At 42.3% G+C, this 17845-nt stretch overlaps 1 protein-coding gene across 3 annotated transcripts in view; it reads right to left on the reverse strand.

Moving 5' to 3' along the window:
- Nucleotides 1-17845, reverse strand: part of LOC306971846 (zinc finger protein 536-like) — a 39691-nt gene extending 21846 nt beyond the window's left edge. The window contains exons 1-2 of one of the 3 annotated variants that reach the window (XM_079568279.1): nucleotides 17476-17645; nucleotides 160-1778 (exon numbers count right to left, since the gene is read on the reverse strand). In XM_079568279.1, the coding sequence (XP_079424405.1) occupies nucleotides 160-1657 (1498 nt within the window). In that variant the 5' untranslated portion in view covers nucleotides 1658-1778; nucleotides 17476-17645. Of the gene's footprint in view, nucleotides 1-159; nucleotides 1779-17475 lie in introns of all 3 variants that reach the window. The other 2 variants (XM_079568277.1, XM_079568278.1) reach the window with 2 other exon arrangements.

Genomic DNA, 17845 nt, shown 5'->3' on the forward strand with positions numbered 1-17845 from the left:
TCAATGCTACTTACGGGTTTTCGTTAGCTAAACATATGCTGTACCCTGAACACAGCCCGTCATGGGTGCCTTCGAATGGTCTCTTTCATCCCAGTGATAGAAATAGCTCATCTAGTCAGAGTACAACATTAAACAATTACTTCTGCCTGGCACAGTTACCTGCAGCTGGTGAAGTAGACTGTGGCGTGTGTTCCAGGCTGCTGCTAGAGTGGGAGTTCCCCATCTCAGCGATGATCTCTGACGCTCCTTGATGACTGTGGTCCCCCGTGCTGCTGGGCCTGCTCATCATCTTAGCGTCTCGATCACCATCTTCTCCAGGCAGGTAGGTGGCACCCTGCTGGCTTTTGAACATCGGCTGATCGGAGGGTATCCCTGGCGTCATAATCTGCCATCCGGGATAACCACCACTGCTACTGTTGCTGTTGTTAGCCATGAGCTTTTGCAGGTATTCCACGCTGAGTGATGAGTGGAGACGATTTAAACTGTCGAGATCGGCCATAGGCGCACTCGGGGACACCATCCTCTGAAGCATCTCCCTAACTTTGATGTCCACCCCTATCATGTGGTTAAAATCATTCTGCTCCCTATCCGAAAGGAACCTGTCATGAATTCTGGACATGTACTGGGAATAAACGCTGGCTGGATGCTCTTGAGTTAGCATGCTAAGAGAATTGTGATGTTCAGCGTGATTGCTCTTCGCGGCTAGCTTGTTGAGGTGGACCTTCATGTGGTTCTTGAGGAACCACGGTTCTTTAAATCGTCTGCCACAGATCTGGCAGCAGTGTTCAAAGGAATCCTTGTGTTTCCTCATGTGACCTTTCAAAAACCAAGCCTGGCTAAAAGTCTGTCCGCACACCTCGCAAGGGAATTCGCCAGTGGATTTTGGCTTGTCGCTGGCCCCGATCGACGCTGCCTTGGAGCCCTGGTCTGCAGTTATGTGTGCGGTCTCAACATGCCCGATCAGTTCTTCCTCATGGGAAGCAGCAAAGTCGCACAATGTGCACTTGTACGGTTTGTGTAGGATACGGATGTGGCGCTCCAGCTCTTGTTGCTTCCTGAATTTGCCTTTGCAGAATGAACAGCGGAATCCAGACAGCGTTTGCGGCGGTGGGTCATCTTGAAGGGGGGCGACAGGAGACGTAGAGGTCTGTGGAGTGGTATCAGACATAAACTGGGGTGGGTTAATAACTGTCTGGGCCACAGGAGAGCTCTGTTGTTGATTAGCATTAGCATTCATCAGAACTTGGCCCGTCCTCATCTGTCTATCCCTCAGTATGGCACGCTCCTCCAGCTCGTGCAAAAGCCTGTTCTCTTCCCTTATCCTTCCACGACCTTTACCCAGAATGCCTTGCTTGTGGGTGCGGAGGTGGATCTTGAGGTTGCCCTTCTGCGCTGCCCTGTGGTCGCAATAGGGACACTTAAAGGGCTTTTCCCCAGTATGTGTTCTCATGTGGAGAGACAGGATACTATTGAACCGAAAACGCTTGCCACACAGCGGACATGGGTACTTCCGGTTTTTATTGTTGTCGTCAGGTGGAGAGTTGACCTGCGCTGGGATGCTCTGATTGGTCGCTCTGAGGAAATGGGAAAGCTCCACTCTGCCATTCATGCTGCTGAGGAGTCTGGCATCCATGAGTTGATTGGCCAGAAGTGCCATCTGGCTCCTAATTGGGCGAGCGGACAAGGCAATGAAAGAACGCTTTTCGGGCTGGCGGTACAGTAGGGTGGTCAGGGGGCGTCTGACTGGGACAGGCGGGAGGTTGGGTTGAGGGTGGCACCTTTGGAAGAAAAGACAAAATTGACAAGTTAAATCAAAGTACGACCCAGATACTTGTTTTGGCCCTGTTCTCATGTACCAGAAATAAAAACTGACTTTCTGTATGAACAACTTTTAGTTTAAAATGGGCCAGATCTCTACAGAATTGACTACAATAGAAGCAAAATAAAATACTACTTGAACAAAAAATTCAGAAACGAAACTTGACCCAGCCTTAAAAATATATGACTGAAACTACTGTTGCAGCCTGTGCCAGTGACGCACCACAAATAGGTCAGGAAACAGAGCAAAGCAGCTTCTCACTGTCTCCATCCTGCGAACTACACATGTGGTTTGAGAAATATTGCTATAGACTGTAAAAACGCTGATTAAGTTTAACCACAAAGGCTGCCTCAACAAATGTAATCTTTACTAAAGGTGAAAATCTTCGTCTTGATCTCATTTTGTACTGACACAATGCAACAGCAATGCAAAACATCAAAGAGCCTGCCCTTCCTTTTGCAAGAGCCTTTTCCTGCTGCATATTCGAATATTACCTTTACCGCGTAATTGTGTCACAGGAGTGCAGAGGCAAATAAACAACTTAATGATGCAAAAATGCAAAGTAAAGTTTTAATGTCTAAATAGAAAGCTAAAATATGCAATCTACTGCCAAGCCCTAGTTTTTACAACCCAATTCCATAAATGTTGGAACACAGTGTAAAGTGAAAATGTAACAGTTTGCAGAACTCATTAAAATATATTTATTTACAATGGAACGAAAGTAACATATCCACCACTGACAGGTGAAGGGAACAACACATCCTAAACTTAGCCCGCTATCGTGGCATCTGTTGCTGGGTACAGTACTATGTTAAAGTCGCACCGCGTAGAATTTTAGTAAAATTGAAATACAAGCATTTATTTTATGACAGATATTTTCATAGTTGAAAAATACCTTATAAGTACAAACAAACATGTGCCTTTGACATGACTGCAACTTTACTGGGTACGTCTCCAGCTTGTCTCCATGGAGATGTGACTAAAGGCAGCAGAATTTGAGATTTGAACAGGTTAGGTTTTAGCATATTCTGTGTAAAGCTGGTCATTAGGAGCATGTTTTGTACTGATGGCAACAGTATAGTCCAAAATGTGACGCAGTGTGCCTTTAAGTGTCTCACAAAAGTAAGTACACCCCTAACATTTATGCAGAAATGTTACTCCAATATTATAAACCCAAATGCACCTCCAAGACGACCACTGCCCTACCATAGAGGCTGACAATAAAGGTGACAGACTGGTCAAGCATTTCCCTTGTTCTAAACCTTATTGACCGTCTATGAGGCATCCGCAAACAGAGGTTGGGAGGCGTAAGGACTCTGACATCCACCAGGTCTGTGAGATCATCAGAGCGGTGGAAGAGGCGTCCAGTGGCGACCTGTGAGGCTTTGGTGAACTCCAGAGGAACTCCAAAGAGATTTAAGACAGAGCTGGAAAATACTTATATTGACATTTTGAGCCCAATTTGGGTGCACTCACTTTTGGTAACACCAGTTTTTACATTAATGGCTGTGTACTGAGATATTTTGATGGGACATTAAAATCACACTGTAATACAAGCTGTACACAGACTACTTCACATCGTAGCAAAGTGTCATTAGTGTTGTCCCATGAAAAGATATAATGAAATTTAGCTGAAATGTACTTACTTTTGTGGGATACTGTAGGTAAGCACCAATTGAAAGTGTTAATGTGTTTCAAGCAGATAAGAGAACATTTAGATGGGCTGGGTGTTTCTGACAAAAGACAGTTGGCAGTTTGTATTCAATATTATCCTGCTTTGTGTATGGATGAGACTTAAAATATTGGCATTAAAGGGATATCTCATTTCTTAGTAATCCAGAGTGTTGTTGGTTTCTGAAGATTTTTTTAAATTCATGCAGTCCTTATATTTGAAGAGTTAAGTGGTGCTAGGCTAGTGCATATCTATGGTAACTAGTAGCCTGCATTTTAAAACCTCTTTAATAAAATCATCGGGTAGTCGTCCAAACGTTGCCATATCTGATTTGTAGAAAGCTCCTTTGTAAATGTAGTAATGTCGGCCACAGGTAAACATAGACATACACTAGCTTAGCACTAGCCTAGCACCACTGCACTCTTCAAATATAAGGACTGCATGAATTTGAAAAAAAAAAAAAAAAAAAAAAAAAAAAACTCTGGATAACTAGGAAATGAAGCCTTTAATATATGCAGCATTATTACTATACATTCTATTTTTATTTGTTTATTCATTATTTATTTGATATTGACAATTACAGCATAACATAATCTGCAGGATGTAGTCCGAGACTCAGATCAAAATGACATCAACCCAAAGCTCAAAGTCAAAATACCGTACAATAAGTGCAATATGAAATTCAATATAAAAACAATAAATACAGTGATAAGTCAAAAAAGTGAATTAGCTAAGGAAAAAAATAATAAAACCATACACATTTTCTCAATAGTTGACGTTTTTGTCCAAAAGCTCTCCAGTTTAATTCACTGTTGTCCCTGTCTCAGCTTGTATGTGTTGCAGTTATCAACCTCAGACTTCCACATCCAATGGTAACATTTCTCGAACATTTTAATTTTATTTACTATGCTCTTCACATTCAGTTAATTTGCACTACAACTTTGCATTTCACTGCCGGGCCTTTTTTTTTTTTTTTTAAATCATTCCACTGTGGCAGCAAAACAAAGCCTCAAATTCACATAGCGCTACTGTACAATGGTCGGGGTCACAGAAGCCAGGCCTGCGCAGCTCTAGAGCAGCACCAAAGGGCATCTGAACAAAGGGCACACTGTCCACTGCTGAATGAACACAGGCTTACATCATCCTTATAGCGCAACCTCAACCCGTCGTCAAAATGATGCCCACTAACCCACGCAGATGAAGCAAGATCCAGCGCGAATCAATACGGACAAATCTGACAGGGAAAGGTGTCGGCGGTGGATGCCTTTATCCCGCTATTCCGAGTCGATGCGGAAGACGAGAAACATGGCCCCCCCTTCCTCCTCCTCCACTTCCTCCCCACTTTCAGCGATTACAGTAATTTGAACTATTATTGCATTTGCCTCTATTAATGTCATTACTGCACTGCGGCCTCGGGGATGTGTAACGCTGCACGGACGACTTCAGACTCAAGTCCAAGCGCGATCGATAATGATTGATCAAAGTCGCCTTCGACAAACCTCACTGTCTGCTGCGTTTTAGTACGCACATTGCTTCAAGACAATAGGCATGAGAGTGTATTATGAGGTGAAGAAGGGCAGGTTAAACAGGGTCAACTATATATTGACACAAAACCACCTGCTACAACATCATCAATAGGTTCACTCCACCATACATATTTTTTTTATAGTAGTAAAAAAAACTGTTGGTTTATTTATGTTTTCCTATTCTGTTTTTTTGTGACCAATTCCATCTAAATCATTCATCATATTTATACTGTAAGAACTGGCAGTTTATTTCATTGATCTTGGCTCAGGTAACAGTGGGTGCAACTCTGTTCGTATATTGCACAGAGAGGCCAGAATCAAGATGGTATTTTGTCTGAATTTTGAGTCAATGGATTAAAAATAGATTTTGGAAAGCGATAACTTGGACTTACACTGAGGACAAATACTTTCAAGTACATCCGCCTGACACCGGATTTCTTTCTTTACTTTTTTAATAGACAATGAAAGAGAGGAAGTGCAACATTTTGAATGTTGTTGTGTCAAACTGCCCAATTCTTCATAAGCTTGTAGGGAATGATACTGTCTGAAACGTTAATGTAAACTGCAAACTGTTTTGCTTGGTCAAAGTCAATGAAAGTGCTTTATAACTAGTGCACAAAGGTCTTATTTTTTCGACAAATATCTGCTTCAGCCATTAGTGAAGGAAAAAAAAAGTTTGACTCCTCACAAAAAAAAGGGATAGGGCCTTTAAGAAACTGGGAGAACCAATTTTAGGAGAAATATTTTGCCTAATACATTTATTTCCTCATCATTACATCATTGAGGTCTTCACATGTCTGTTCACTATGCCTAACTATACTAGCAAAAAGGCATGAAAAAACCATACACAATTATTAAAAAAAATGTTCATTTCATTTTTACTGGAAAAAAACGTGTATTTAACCATGTAATATTTTCCTTTTTCTGAGAGCATATTTTTAGCCAGCATCGTGATACAAGTCCAGCCCTCCTAAATCAACTGTCTGACAGTGTGCGAGCCACCTGCTGCTGCAGAGCATGGTCCAGTGCTGCTCAGTCCGTCTCACAGCGCTGCTCGGATCAGACAGATGTAAGGAGTCTGTCTTCTCCCCGCTCTGATCAATGTACACACCAGACTGACCTAATCACATCTGACAGGCCAAACATCAGCCATTCCTTTTTGCATACACTCGCTCCTCTGCATTTCACCAACACTTTCCTGCTTTCTATCAAGGAATGTTTTCTTCTTTTTTTTTTAAGTTAGCAGGTGGGTGAAGCCTATCCCCGCAAGAACAGGTCTAATGTGAGGTCCTGAACTGGGCTGACGCAGTAACTTTCACTACAAAACTGATTCACATTGAGGAATTGGTTACAGCATTGTTCCCAAGACAACAGTTCTCAAGCCGTAGTTTTGGTAGATGAAGGCCAACTGAGAATCATTTTGACACATGTCTATTGAAACTATTTTAGCTCACCAGATAATAGAATGTGGTATCTGGACATTTCATAAATACTTTGAAATGTTCTGTCTGTAGATGCTCGGTATGAAAACTTTCAAATCATTATTATGGCCATTGCAAAGCACTAAGAGCTTTTTTTCTGAAAAAATATTTGCGAATTTTGTATTATTTCTTCTGACCAACATTCAATACCTAAACCATTTAATTCCAAGATCATTGTCATTTGAGAGAAAACTAAAATACAGTGGGAAAGTTAGACCTTTTACCTCATTGTTATGTGAGGCTTGTATTTCCCGAGGTAACTGACAGACCGTAAAGGCAACACATACAAAATAAAAGAATTAGTTTTTACATTGTTACATGGACATTGCTCTCTAATCTATCTGTGCCAGAGCGAGAGGCCATACAACATACATCCACTGATTGTAACTCAACTACTAACCTTCAGCAAGTAAAGTTTGTAAACGCAGAACCTTTTTGGCGTGCGCATCCTATATGCCCACACCTTTCCTTCAGCAGAAGCTAATTAGCAGCAAATTTACTACTACAAAACTATAATCACATACATTTCAGAGGGCTATAGTTACAACAGCGATACAAGATTGTATACATATTGAGACTGCATGAAAATGGGCCAATTAAATATTGCAGAAGACATTGTACTACCTACATAATTACAGCTTTTGTGGATCACTAATCGTGTCCTTTCAAATTGTGATCTAAAATAGATTCCAATTTTAATCCCCAGTTCTAGCAATTTTTGAAGAGAGCATGTAATTAGAGCAGTCGTTCTTGAACTTTTTATCTGTCAATGTTAAAGCAGTACTAAGTAACTTGTTTACCTTAATAAATCCTTTTCGTAGTCACTCTGGGGGTAATACAAGTGTTAATGGGATGATTGGAGGGTCTTTCATCTTCCCCTGGTGTCTCTGCCCAGAAAACCACAATTGCAACTTGACTGCCACCGGACCGGAGCAACCAATGCACACTAATAGAACCACGAAGAAGAAGCTAACAGGCTAACGGGCAAAGCTAACTGCGGGCTAGCGCCACATAAACAGTATTTACAGCCAAGTTTGAGTGAAAAAAATGATCTCCATTGTGTAATTGAATGTACAATATCCCTCTATCCCTTTGTCTTTTCTATCAGTGTAGTATTTACTCTCACGGACAATTAATGAGTAAAAAACTGCAACATGCTAGGACACCTGCAGTGGCGCTTATGGCCTCTGGGGGGTGAGTTACTTAGTACTGCTTCTCTCAACATCGTTGAGTGTGTGTGCGTGTGCGTGCGTGCGTGTGTGTGTGTGTGTGTGTGTGTGCGTGTGCGTGTGCGTGCAAGTGTGATGGCTGCACTTGCCAGCAGGCTGTCAGTTTGGATTGGATATTTTGGTGCAAATGGACCCAGTTCTTGATTGTTATTAAGCAGCCTTCATTTCCACTGTCGCACTTTGTAGGTGTGGCCTCAGACGGGGAGCAGGTGTGATTTACCGCTGCCAATAAACGCTACAGAAAATGACACATGCACACTTGGAACAGCCATGGGAGCAGTGCATTCTGGGATATTGTTATGTTCACTTTTATGGAAGAGAATTCTTATAGAGGTATTTAACTGTGGGAGGGGAGGGGAGGAGAGGGAGGAGATCTTCTGAATCGGGGGGCCGCTGCAGACTCTCAGACACGATGGATGAACGATACTGTAAATCCGCACTGAGACGACAGTGGAAATACGCCAAGTAAATTTATAGTTCATAACTCCATATTTCTTCTCTCAGCGACGCATTAATCATTCACTTTAATTTAGCCTGGTCCAGCTGGAAAAAAAACCTGACGATCACAACACAGGGGGCTTTAAATCTAAGTACTGTAGCTTTGTAAAAAACACATTTAAAAAATAACAAAGTGTGAAGTTTTCACTTACATCTCAGAAAATATTTGGCTGCCCAAGTACTGTCTTTAGAGCACTAAAGTGGGACAAAATCAGGAACCAAACCGTGACGAGACTTGTCACTAATATCATAGGCTGCATGATTTATTTGTTTTTTTGCAACAATTCAAATATGCAAGAGTTTTTTTAGAAGTCTAAACGACAGGGTTAATACATTTTTAACATGATTGATCTCAATAGAGACTGAACATTTTGTATATTTTGATGTTTCAGAATTGCTATGATTCAAATGCAACTGCAGGTGCACTGTAGATGGAAAACCAATGTGACCAACACCAACAATGTGGATGGGCCGCCCACTGCTCCTGACAGGTTGCCATAGGGACAACAATTGTACCAATAAAGGCACAATAAAATGTACCATTTCTTACAAAAGAGGACAAGTCAGGGCAGATGGGCTAAATCTTGGACTCAGCCAGGTCTAAGATCGAACCAGGAATGAATACAAACTTACCTGTAACTAAATTGTGCCTAATAAGAACTAAGAAGTGGCCTGGTGACCTGTGCACAGTGGCACATTGCAGCTTGAGAACAACCTAAAGTTCTAACTAGGCCTGTCACAATAACAAATTTGAAGTTCGATATATTGAGGCAGGAAAGTATCGCGATAAACAATATTATTGACTCTAGCGATACTCTATACTGTCAACTCTCCGGCATAAAAATGACAGTAGGTCTTTGTTCTAAAAGTGCATAATCATATCTAAAATACCACACAAGCTGCAACAAACATGAAATATAATGTAACTCAATTTGCTTCAATTAGAAATGAAAGAAGAAAAACAGGGGGGACATGCTAATAAATGTATACACGATAAATATCGAGCCCAAAAATATATCGTTTATCTGTTATTTACTATAACAATAAGTCGATATAGTAATTATCGTGACAGCCCTAGTTATAACCTCAGTGAGTGCATTACAGTGAAGTTACATTTTATCCATCCTTTTCTGACATTGGGGATGCCGTTTGCTGCTCATCCAGACCATAACATCCTCACAGTACTACACTAAACAACGATATTTTAGCAAAGTATACGAGGGCACAGCACTGTAGTTTTTTCCAATATAATGCAGCCCTATTATACATGCATAATTAATGACAATGTATTATGGTGTAATAGTAAACGCTCCGGTACTGTAGTTTATTGTGGTCCCAGATTCCCACAGACAAACATTGCTGCGTTTACTTATAATGGGACGTAATAACTTTTCCAAATTCTCATCTTTATTTCCCACACATACAAGCTTTGGTCTGATTTATCACAGTGCAGCCCCCTATGCCACACTTCGCTGTGTTTCTCTCTCTTTCTCTCTGCCCACCCACCACATCCGGAGAGCCCTGCCCTGTCGGAGCGGAGGGCACTGGTAACACACAGCAGCCCACTCTGACCTGTACAAAAAGATAGCCGCCATATACTTTCTGACAGGCGGATTAATGGAAGCCTATAGGGGCTCCAATGTTGGGCCCCCCCACCCCAAAAGCCTGACGGAGACAGAATAGTCTAAGCAGCCCCATTCATTACTGCAGGAGCACAGAAAGAGCACACACAGCACTGACAAACTAGCTCCTTGTGAGTAATAGCGAAAGAACTCATAAAGGAATACATACACGTTTGTTGTGGCCGCACTAAATCTATGCCACTCCTTTCAGAAAGCCGTCAAAAAAATCTCGCCCGTTTGCTGTGAGAAAATAAATAAATAAGAAACTAAATGTGGTCTGCATGTGGCGCAGGGACGACGCCATGGTTTGAAAGTTGGCTATTTGACATGTTTTGGAGACGGGGATCCTTTGATTACTTTTGTTCAGTTTAGCTTAGTTTATTGAAAGGACAGTGTGCAGTTACGTTAAAAAAAGATGGCTGCACCAGATTTAGCACTATGTTAATTTCCATCACCTGCTCCTTCGGTGGAAACGGTTACAGAACAACTAAGGCAGGAGCACAGAACTGGTGGCTTTAAGTTTGTGACACTTTCATGTGCCTGAGAATTTATTAGAAGATAAGATGATTTGAAAGGATGAGACTTAGATTTTACTGTGTAGAAATTCAGTTATCACAGCTACTCTTCTTTATGCACAGTGAGGAGTCGATCTCTTTTGTTTAATTTTGTTTATTTTTTTATTTTTTTACTGACAGACATGCACAACTTCTCTATGTTCACGTTATGCTTTGGTCTTTGGCCCACAAAAACACATAGAGGCATTGGTCATCTTGAGGCTCCTTCACTAGAACCAAAAATTCAAGTTAGAAATCTCGGGGTAATCATGACTCAGACCTGAATTTTAACAGTCATATTAAGTCAATTACATCAGCGGCCTATTACCACCTAAAAAAACATGCTAAAATGAACAACATGGTGTCTCCAGACTTGGAGAGATTAATTCATGCATTTGTCTCCAGTCGGTTAGACTATTGTTCACTGGCCTTTGCAAACGAGCAGTTCGACAACTGCAGTACATCCAAAATGCTGCTGCTCGGGTCCTGACCAGAACCAGGAAATACGACCACATTAGTCCAGTGCTCTTCATGGTTGGGCACCTAAGTAAATCTCTGATATTTTACAGATGTATGAACCATCTCGGGCCTTGAGAACTTCAGGAAGGGGTCTCCTGGTGGTTCCCAGAGTCACCACTAAACACGGTGAGGGTGCATTTCAGATTCATGCTGCAAAGGTGTGAAACTGCCTCCGTGAGGACATGAGACAGGCTTCAACCCTGACTATGTTTCAGTCCAGGCTGAAAGCACACTTATTTACTGCTGCCTATGGCAGTTGATTGTATTTTAACTCATTTTAATATATACATATTTGTATTTTTAATATATTTTCATGAGTATTTTTGTGATTGAATTGTTGTATTGTGTTTTTTATTGTGTTTTTATTGTATTTATGTGTTTTTTATGTTGCTGTGAGGCACATTGAATTGCCTTGTGCATGAAATGTGCTGTATAAATACATTTGCATTGCCTTATATCTCCATCTCATCATCCAAAGACTGTCATGCATTACATGGTATTGTTCTGTGATGTTCTGCATGACGTCGGTCTGTTTCTGTGTCACACAATGAGAACAATGTGCAGTTGTACATTTTTGTGTTCTTTTTTATTCTACTTTATTCTAAAGACCCCAGGAAGACCCTGAGGCACGGAGGCTGAGTTAGCGCTCTCGCCTCACAACAAGAAGGTCCTGGGTACGAATTCTAGATCCTGTGGGGCATTGAATGGTATCTTCCCTGTGCTGGGTTGTGTTTTATACCTAATGACATTTCAGCTTTTTCTTTACATTGCTAAATATGTCATGACAGGTTTTCGGTAATGTTGGCTCGGTTATGCTGGGGCAAGACACAGGGAGGGAATCTTGTCTCCCCACACTTCTCCCTCGAACCCCCTCCACACACCCCCACACTCATATAAGCTTGTGCATAATATAGAGCGTATTTAAATTCGCTAATGTGTAAACAGTTGCTCTTGTTTGCATGGACCACCTGTTCTTTCTGGACACAAACAAAGCCTTGGCGTATGACGGAGTGTGTTAACAGTGAGGGGTGCTGAGGGGAAGCCTTGCACCAGAGGAGCCCGTCCACATGGTGCAGGCTGCATCAGATGGTCGGGCCCTGCAGGACGCTCCAGCTACAGACAGGAGCCCACAGACAGGCGGGAGGAGCTACAGTGCACTGACTTGTTTTAATGCTTAAACATGACAGTTCCCCACTGGAGCAAGGAAGAGGTCCAACGTTATCATGTAAAAACAGCACTCCTGCTCACAGTGGGGCAACAGATTAAAGGTTTGACAATGTAAAACTATTTTGGGCTTACACGAATGTTTTATTCATTCATGAACTGTTTGAGATTGAGCACCTGTTGAGGTTGCATTGGGTTCTTTGCTCTCAGTATTCTCAAACGGAAAGACGAATCAAAATAGATGCCAAACATGAAGCACGTCAAGGAGTAAGAGTTTGGTTATGGTTTGGTTAAGTCCAAACAGGTTGTAATCTTACATACTTCATGTCGACTGTATTTAAGAACGTGTAAATGAAGTGTAATGCGGGGTCCATGTGAATCCTATAACAACGACCCAAGATAAATGTTTATATAGTCATTGTTCCTTTATTGATCCAGTAAAGTCGCACTGAGATTCAGAACCTCTTTTTCAGAGAAGTCCTTGCCCTGGAGTGGATCCTATTGTTTTTTTTGTGATAAACCGGAGCACCAGGAGTAAACCTACGCAGAAACGTGGGGAAAACATGCCAAGGAAGTCGGAAGCACGAGCCGCTCTGTCAGACAGACATGAGTGCAATGTTCTAAATGTGAATCCGAATCTGAACACAGAATCAGACACTGAATTGCAATGAAAAGTACACCATGCCATTACAATAATAATAATATAAAAAATGTGGTTAACGCCCAACGTTTCAATTCCTCTCTTGCATAAGGTCCACTTAGCGGATTCTTAAATATTTGCTAAAGTGCATGATAATAGAGTGTTTTTGTTGAGCATTCTACTTTCAGATGCCACTGAGCTCTCGGAGGCACTAAAAGAAAAGTCATTAAAGGAGTCATCACCAAATCGCAGCAGGAGCCGGCTAATGCCACTTACAGTATCTCATTACGCTATGGCATCTACAGGGGGAAAACTGACAAACAAAGAGCATAATCCAGGGCACATTAACTGGCCTGATAATTCGATCAACTCTCATTTGGCAGCCATCTTGCCCTTGTGATGGTCTCTTTTCAAGCCTCAGCAACAGGGCCCGGACCCCTCGTGAAGTTCCTCCCTCTCGCCTTTCACGCACACACACACACACACACACACACACACCCGCACTCGCACGGCCGCATAAACTGTACATCTCTGCCCTCACGCGCGCTCTAAAACAACAAAACATCCACCATTAGACAACGGGGTACCAGCGTAATTAGAAAATGACTTCCTTTGCAATCCTAGCTAAGTAGTTTACACACTGTAATTACAGGGACAAAATCATCTTTTCATCATTTCACTGATTGAGCTCATCAACCCAGTGGGATCCCAGGACTGTGCTCAGGCAACATCTGGGCTAAGAGAATTAGCCTTTGAGTTGAGCGAGACCTGGACCATGGCACGAGGATCTTGTATTTTTATTTGTTTTTGCTTGTCATTTTTCGTGTCTGTATAGAATCCCACTTAAGTGAATGAAGGAGGGAAATTACGCACTTTCCAATTGGTTTGTTGCGTTACTGTGAAATTGTAGCTTAATTTGTATGGTGTAGGGTTCAACAGGGATAAGATTATGGTTAGCGCCCAGTCACACAATGAGAATGTAGGTAGTAGCGGGTCAATCCAAATACGCATTTGCATGTGGGATATTTCTGCTTTGTACTTATGTTCACCCTGTAATGCACTAATGATGAGTGTGAAATGTGTTATATAGGCTAATGCTTTCAAAGGATGGGGGGATTCAAATACAAGTTAAAAAAAAACAGTGAAAAATTGGGTGCACTAGCCTTGAGATAACGCCACTTACTTCCTATAGCTTTTGTCCCTCCAGTTTCCTTTTCTGTCTCTTTTTCTGAGTGACGTAAATGACATCACCTGAGTTACATAAACTCATATTTCCACACGTCTAACAGACAGCTATTGATCAATCGTTTTTAAAGAATGCTACCATCAACAAAGACATGTTTGCGTTCTTACAATTGTGCAATAGAATGTAAATCTGACTGGATAGATGATTGTAAATGCAACTCGCTAGCTTGAAATGCAGCTTTCCTTAATATTAACAGTATGCAAAGTTGACTTGTGTGAACAGAGGAGAGGTCATTGTCTTTATTCCAACAGCAAATCCGACCTACATCAAACTTTCCCTCTTCAAAGGCTGACCTTGGCTTGCAACAACAAGCGGCCTGTTGATGGCGTGCTCTGTAATTATGTGTGTGCCCAGAGCTGGACTTTCTAACAAACACACATGTTAGTGGATCTGAAGGTGAAGTGCTGCTGTCTCTGTCCTGTGGAAAGGACTATGTGTGTTGGCAACACAGGCAAGTGTTTAATGTGGCAGCTGTTAGCCTCGTGGATTTCCACTAATCACTCTCTCCTGATTACTCTGATGAGTGTATGATGCTCTTAAATAATCAACCCGCAATGAAAAAAAGAAAAATAATTATCATCATCTCCCTAAGTAGTGCAGCTGCACCCGCCTGCAATAATTGCAACTAGAACAGGGCGCCTTCTCTCGTCACTTACAACCACTTATTATTAGAGATAACGCTAATTGGTGCGGTGGTGGGCGACAATTCTTCTTGGGGTTTGCCATAAAAAGCCAAACCTTGAGTGTTATGGCACGTTGGTGGTTTTTAAAGGCAAGGTGTGGTATTAAACACTGCACACCAGGAGGCACCGGGGGAGTCATCGTCCCATTTGCCCCTTTGGTTTGCCCTAACCGGAGCACAGCCACCCCCTCCCCCCGAAGCAAGTGGTATCAGCCTGGCAGACACAATTAACATTTTCATAAAAACAATTCCCTGCCTCCAATAGTCCAATGTAATTTGTTTTCCATCTCTGTTCATTAATCATTGTTTAAATCGGCGAGCCAGCCCCACCACTCTGCCATCTGCACTCAGCTGTGTTACAGATATGACACCTTGCCTCTTAATGGGAGCTGACAGCCAGGCGAGAGGAGGCCTGTGGAAAATAGCTTCCTGCTTGTGCACTTCCAACCCCGCGCACTACCGCAGGTGAGAGAGAGTGTTAGTTAATGGCTCCGGATTAATCTCAAAGGCAAACAACGTTACATTACACTGTACATCGGCCGCGGCGAGTGTCACTACGGTTCCGCGGAGGCTGGGAGAGCGAGGCCCCCCCTGTGTAACAATGCACTCCTGTTTTGTCGAACTTGGAGAATGCGCCTTTCTCTCCTCCTAGTGAAATTAGTGCAGTCTTCCTACAACATGCTATTGTTTTCCTGGAATTGGGAGCAAGGTTATTAATTATTCACTGTTGTGTTCTCATATGAGGAGGCTATGCTTTTCACTGTATTGCCTCATAGCTCAAATACTTAAGGCCATGGTGCGGCGGCAAATTTCACCAGGCAACATCACAGGCACAATATTGTTATCGCATGGAGGAAGAGATGAAAAGTTTCCTAAAGAGTTGGAGAGATTGGGGGGGGGGGATAAGTTTAATTCTAACTTTTAATCTAATGCGTTTGCCAAATACCAAAAATGGTCCTCTGATGACACGTTCATCTAAATAGCTTAGGCATTTGGATGTGAGGGGGGAAAAAAATCACCTCACCGTGCCAAAAAGTTCATCTGGCTTGTTGATTCCAGTTTGGATTACACATTTTCAAATCATGTGCTCTGTGTTCAAACAAGTGCTGCTATCATGGGGCAAAGCTGCCAGAGTGGCTGTATGAATTTAAAGTGGCTCAATTATAAAACAGTTTTGACTTATATAAACTTAATCACAAGGAGGATTTTATCATATTGCCGAGATGGATAATGCCATTGAATATGCTCATGTTTATATTATTCTAATTGTGTTGCTGTGGATACATTACTTCAAAAAAACCAAATAGATTCTGAGGCTGAGAGCAAAGACAGTCACGCTAACAACATGCAAATACCTATAAACCATCAACACACAAAGTGCATTACTGCTAAGTATAGAGGGACTACGTTTTCTGTGAGTATCTTGTGAAACAATTTTTGGAAAAGAAAAAGGAAGAGTTTAATGCAACAGTAATTGCATTTTAGTAGAGATTTCAAACATTGCTGGCAGGACTGGGTTGATTGAGCTGAGGATGTTTCTTTTCAATCTACAGGAGTTTCTTCTCGCTCTTGACTTGAGCAGTAAGACACACTTCTGATGACAAGAGTGAAAATGGGCTTCTGAAGATGGAAGAGCAACGTCCTCTACTCATGAAAAATCTCTACTGTGTTGGATCATTCCTGGACAATTGAGCAGTAATGGCATTAAACATTGTTGAGCAACACCTCAGCAACCATGTCATATATGAACATACACAACAACGTTAACTGGGTGTTTATACAGTGGTGTTCAAACACCTGTTCGCGAGCCTTGTCCTCCTAAGCAAGTGTGCCATGGACTCTCTAGCCCCAGTTAGACGCCTCTGTGTTAGACTGTTTTGGGGCTCCTCCAAACAAGGACAACAGGCGCACCACTATTAGTACAGTAGTAGTAAATGATGTGTATATCCAAAGCTGAATATTTCATGTTGATTGATCGCCCTGACTGCCACCCACCTGCTCCTCCTCCTGTCCCACCGGAGCTGGCATGAGGAGAATCCAGTAATTGAGAAGAGCAGTGCATGGGCTCTCTTTGCTCACATATGACAGATGGGGCATCATCGCTTCAAAGGAGAGCATTTGGAAACAGGAGGGCGAGGAGGAGGGGGGCGGGTTATGGGTAAGGGCGGCTTTCAAACTACTCCTCTGTACAGGTGACAGTGAGGACCAGAATCATAACCCCCCCTGACAGGTATAGGTGTACAGTAACGTACATAATATGAAACAGATCAGGCTCTTAAATCAACACAGTACATTTGATAACATCAGGCAGATTGATCAACTTTTAGACTGCATAATAGTTTGTCTATGACTGTGAGAAATTTGTTCCACACCTGTGCACCGTCATGTATTGCCCACTGTTACATCTCGTGGGAGTCGCCAAGCAAGTTCTGAAGAAGCGATATGCTTGGAGGCAAAACATCAGCTTTACATAAAACAAATGATTGTGATTAACTGGACTTAGCCCAAAGATAGATGCTTTTAAGTAAACTATCAAGTGGTATGATAATGAAATGGCCTAATTCTCATGCAATAGCAATGCAAATATATCAGCGAAAGCTTCAGTGGAATATTAAAAATTGACAAATTACCGTGGAAATAAAGGGGGTATTTATATATGGGGCGCGTAAAAGTGACAGGTCAAATTAGTCCATCATGTGGCGAACAGAACTGCCGACGATGTAAAGTGCTTAACAATGCACCGAGTTACTTTTCCCCCCCACCAAATAAAAAGCAAGCAGTGGCAGCTGAGAAAAGCGCCCAGTCAAAGTTAAACCCACTTACTTCGTGTTCGAACGGAAGAGTGGCGGCTGAACGGCGGCGTGGGTCGTACCTGGCCAAAAGCGACGCGCAGAGGACACGAGGTGACAGCTGGAGTTCAGTGCACTGTGGAGACTGATGTTGAAGCGGATGTCAGAGTGCTGCTGAGTGATGGACCCCGCGCGCCTCCCGCTTTATCACGGACGCCCCGCTCGCAGCCGCACTCCTCTATAGTCTTCTCAACTCGCGTTTCTCAACCCTTTAGAAATGTTGGGTGTCAGGCGAGCACAAAACAAGCGCGGACGATGCGCATTGCCCTTGTCCTTTCCAGCTGAAGAAAGAGCAAATGCAAGCTTTAAGGAAAAAAAAAAAAAAAAAAGAAAATTTACTCGGG

The sequence above is a fragment of the Gobius niger genome (assembly GCF_951799975.1).
Source record: "Gobius niger genome assembly, chromosome: 12".
Taxonomy (NCBI): Eukaryota; Metazoa; Chordata; class Actinopteri; order Gobiiformes; family Gobiidae; genus Gobius; species Gobius niger.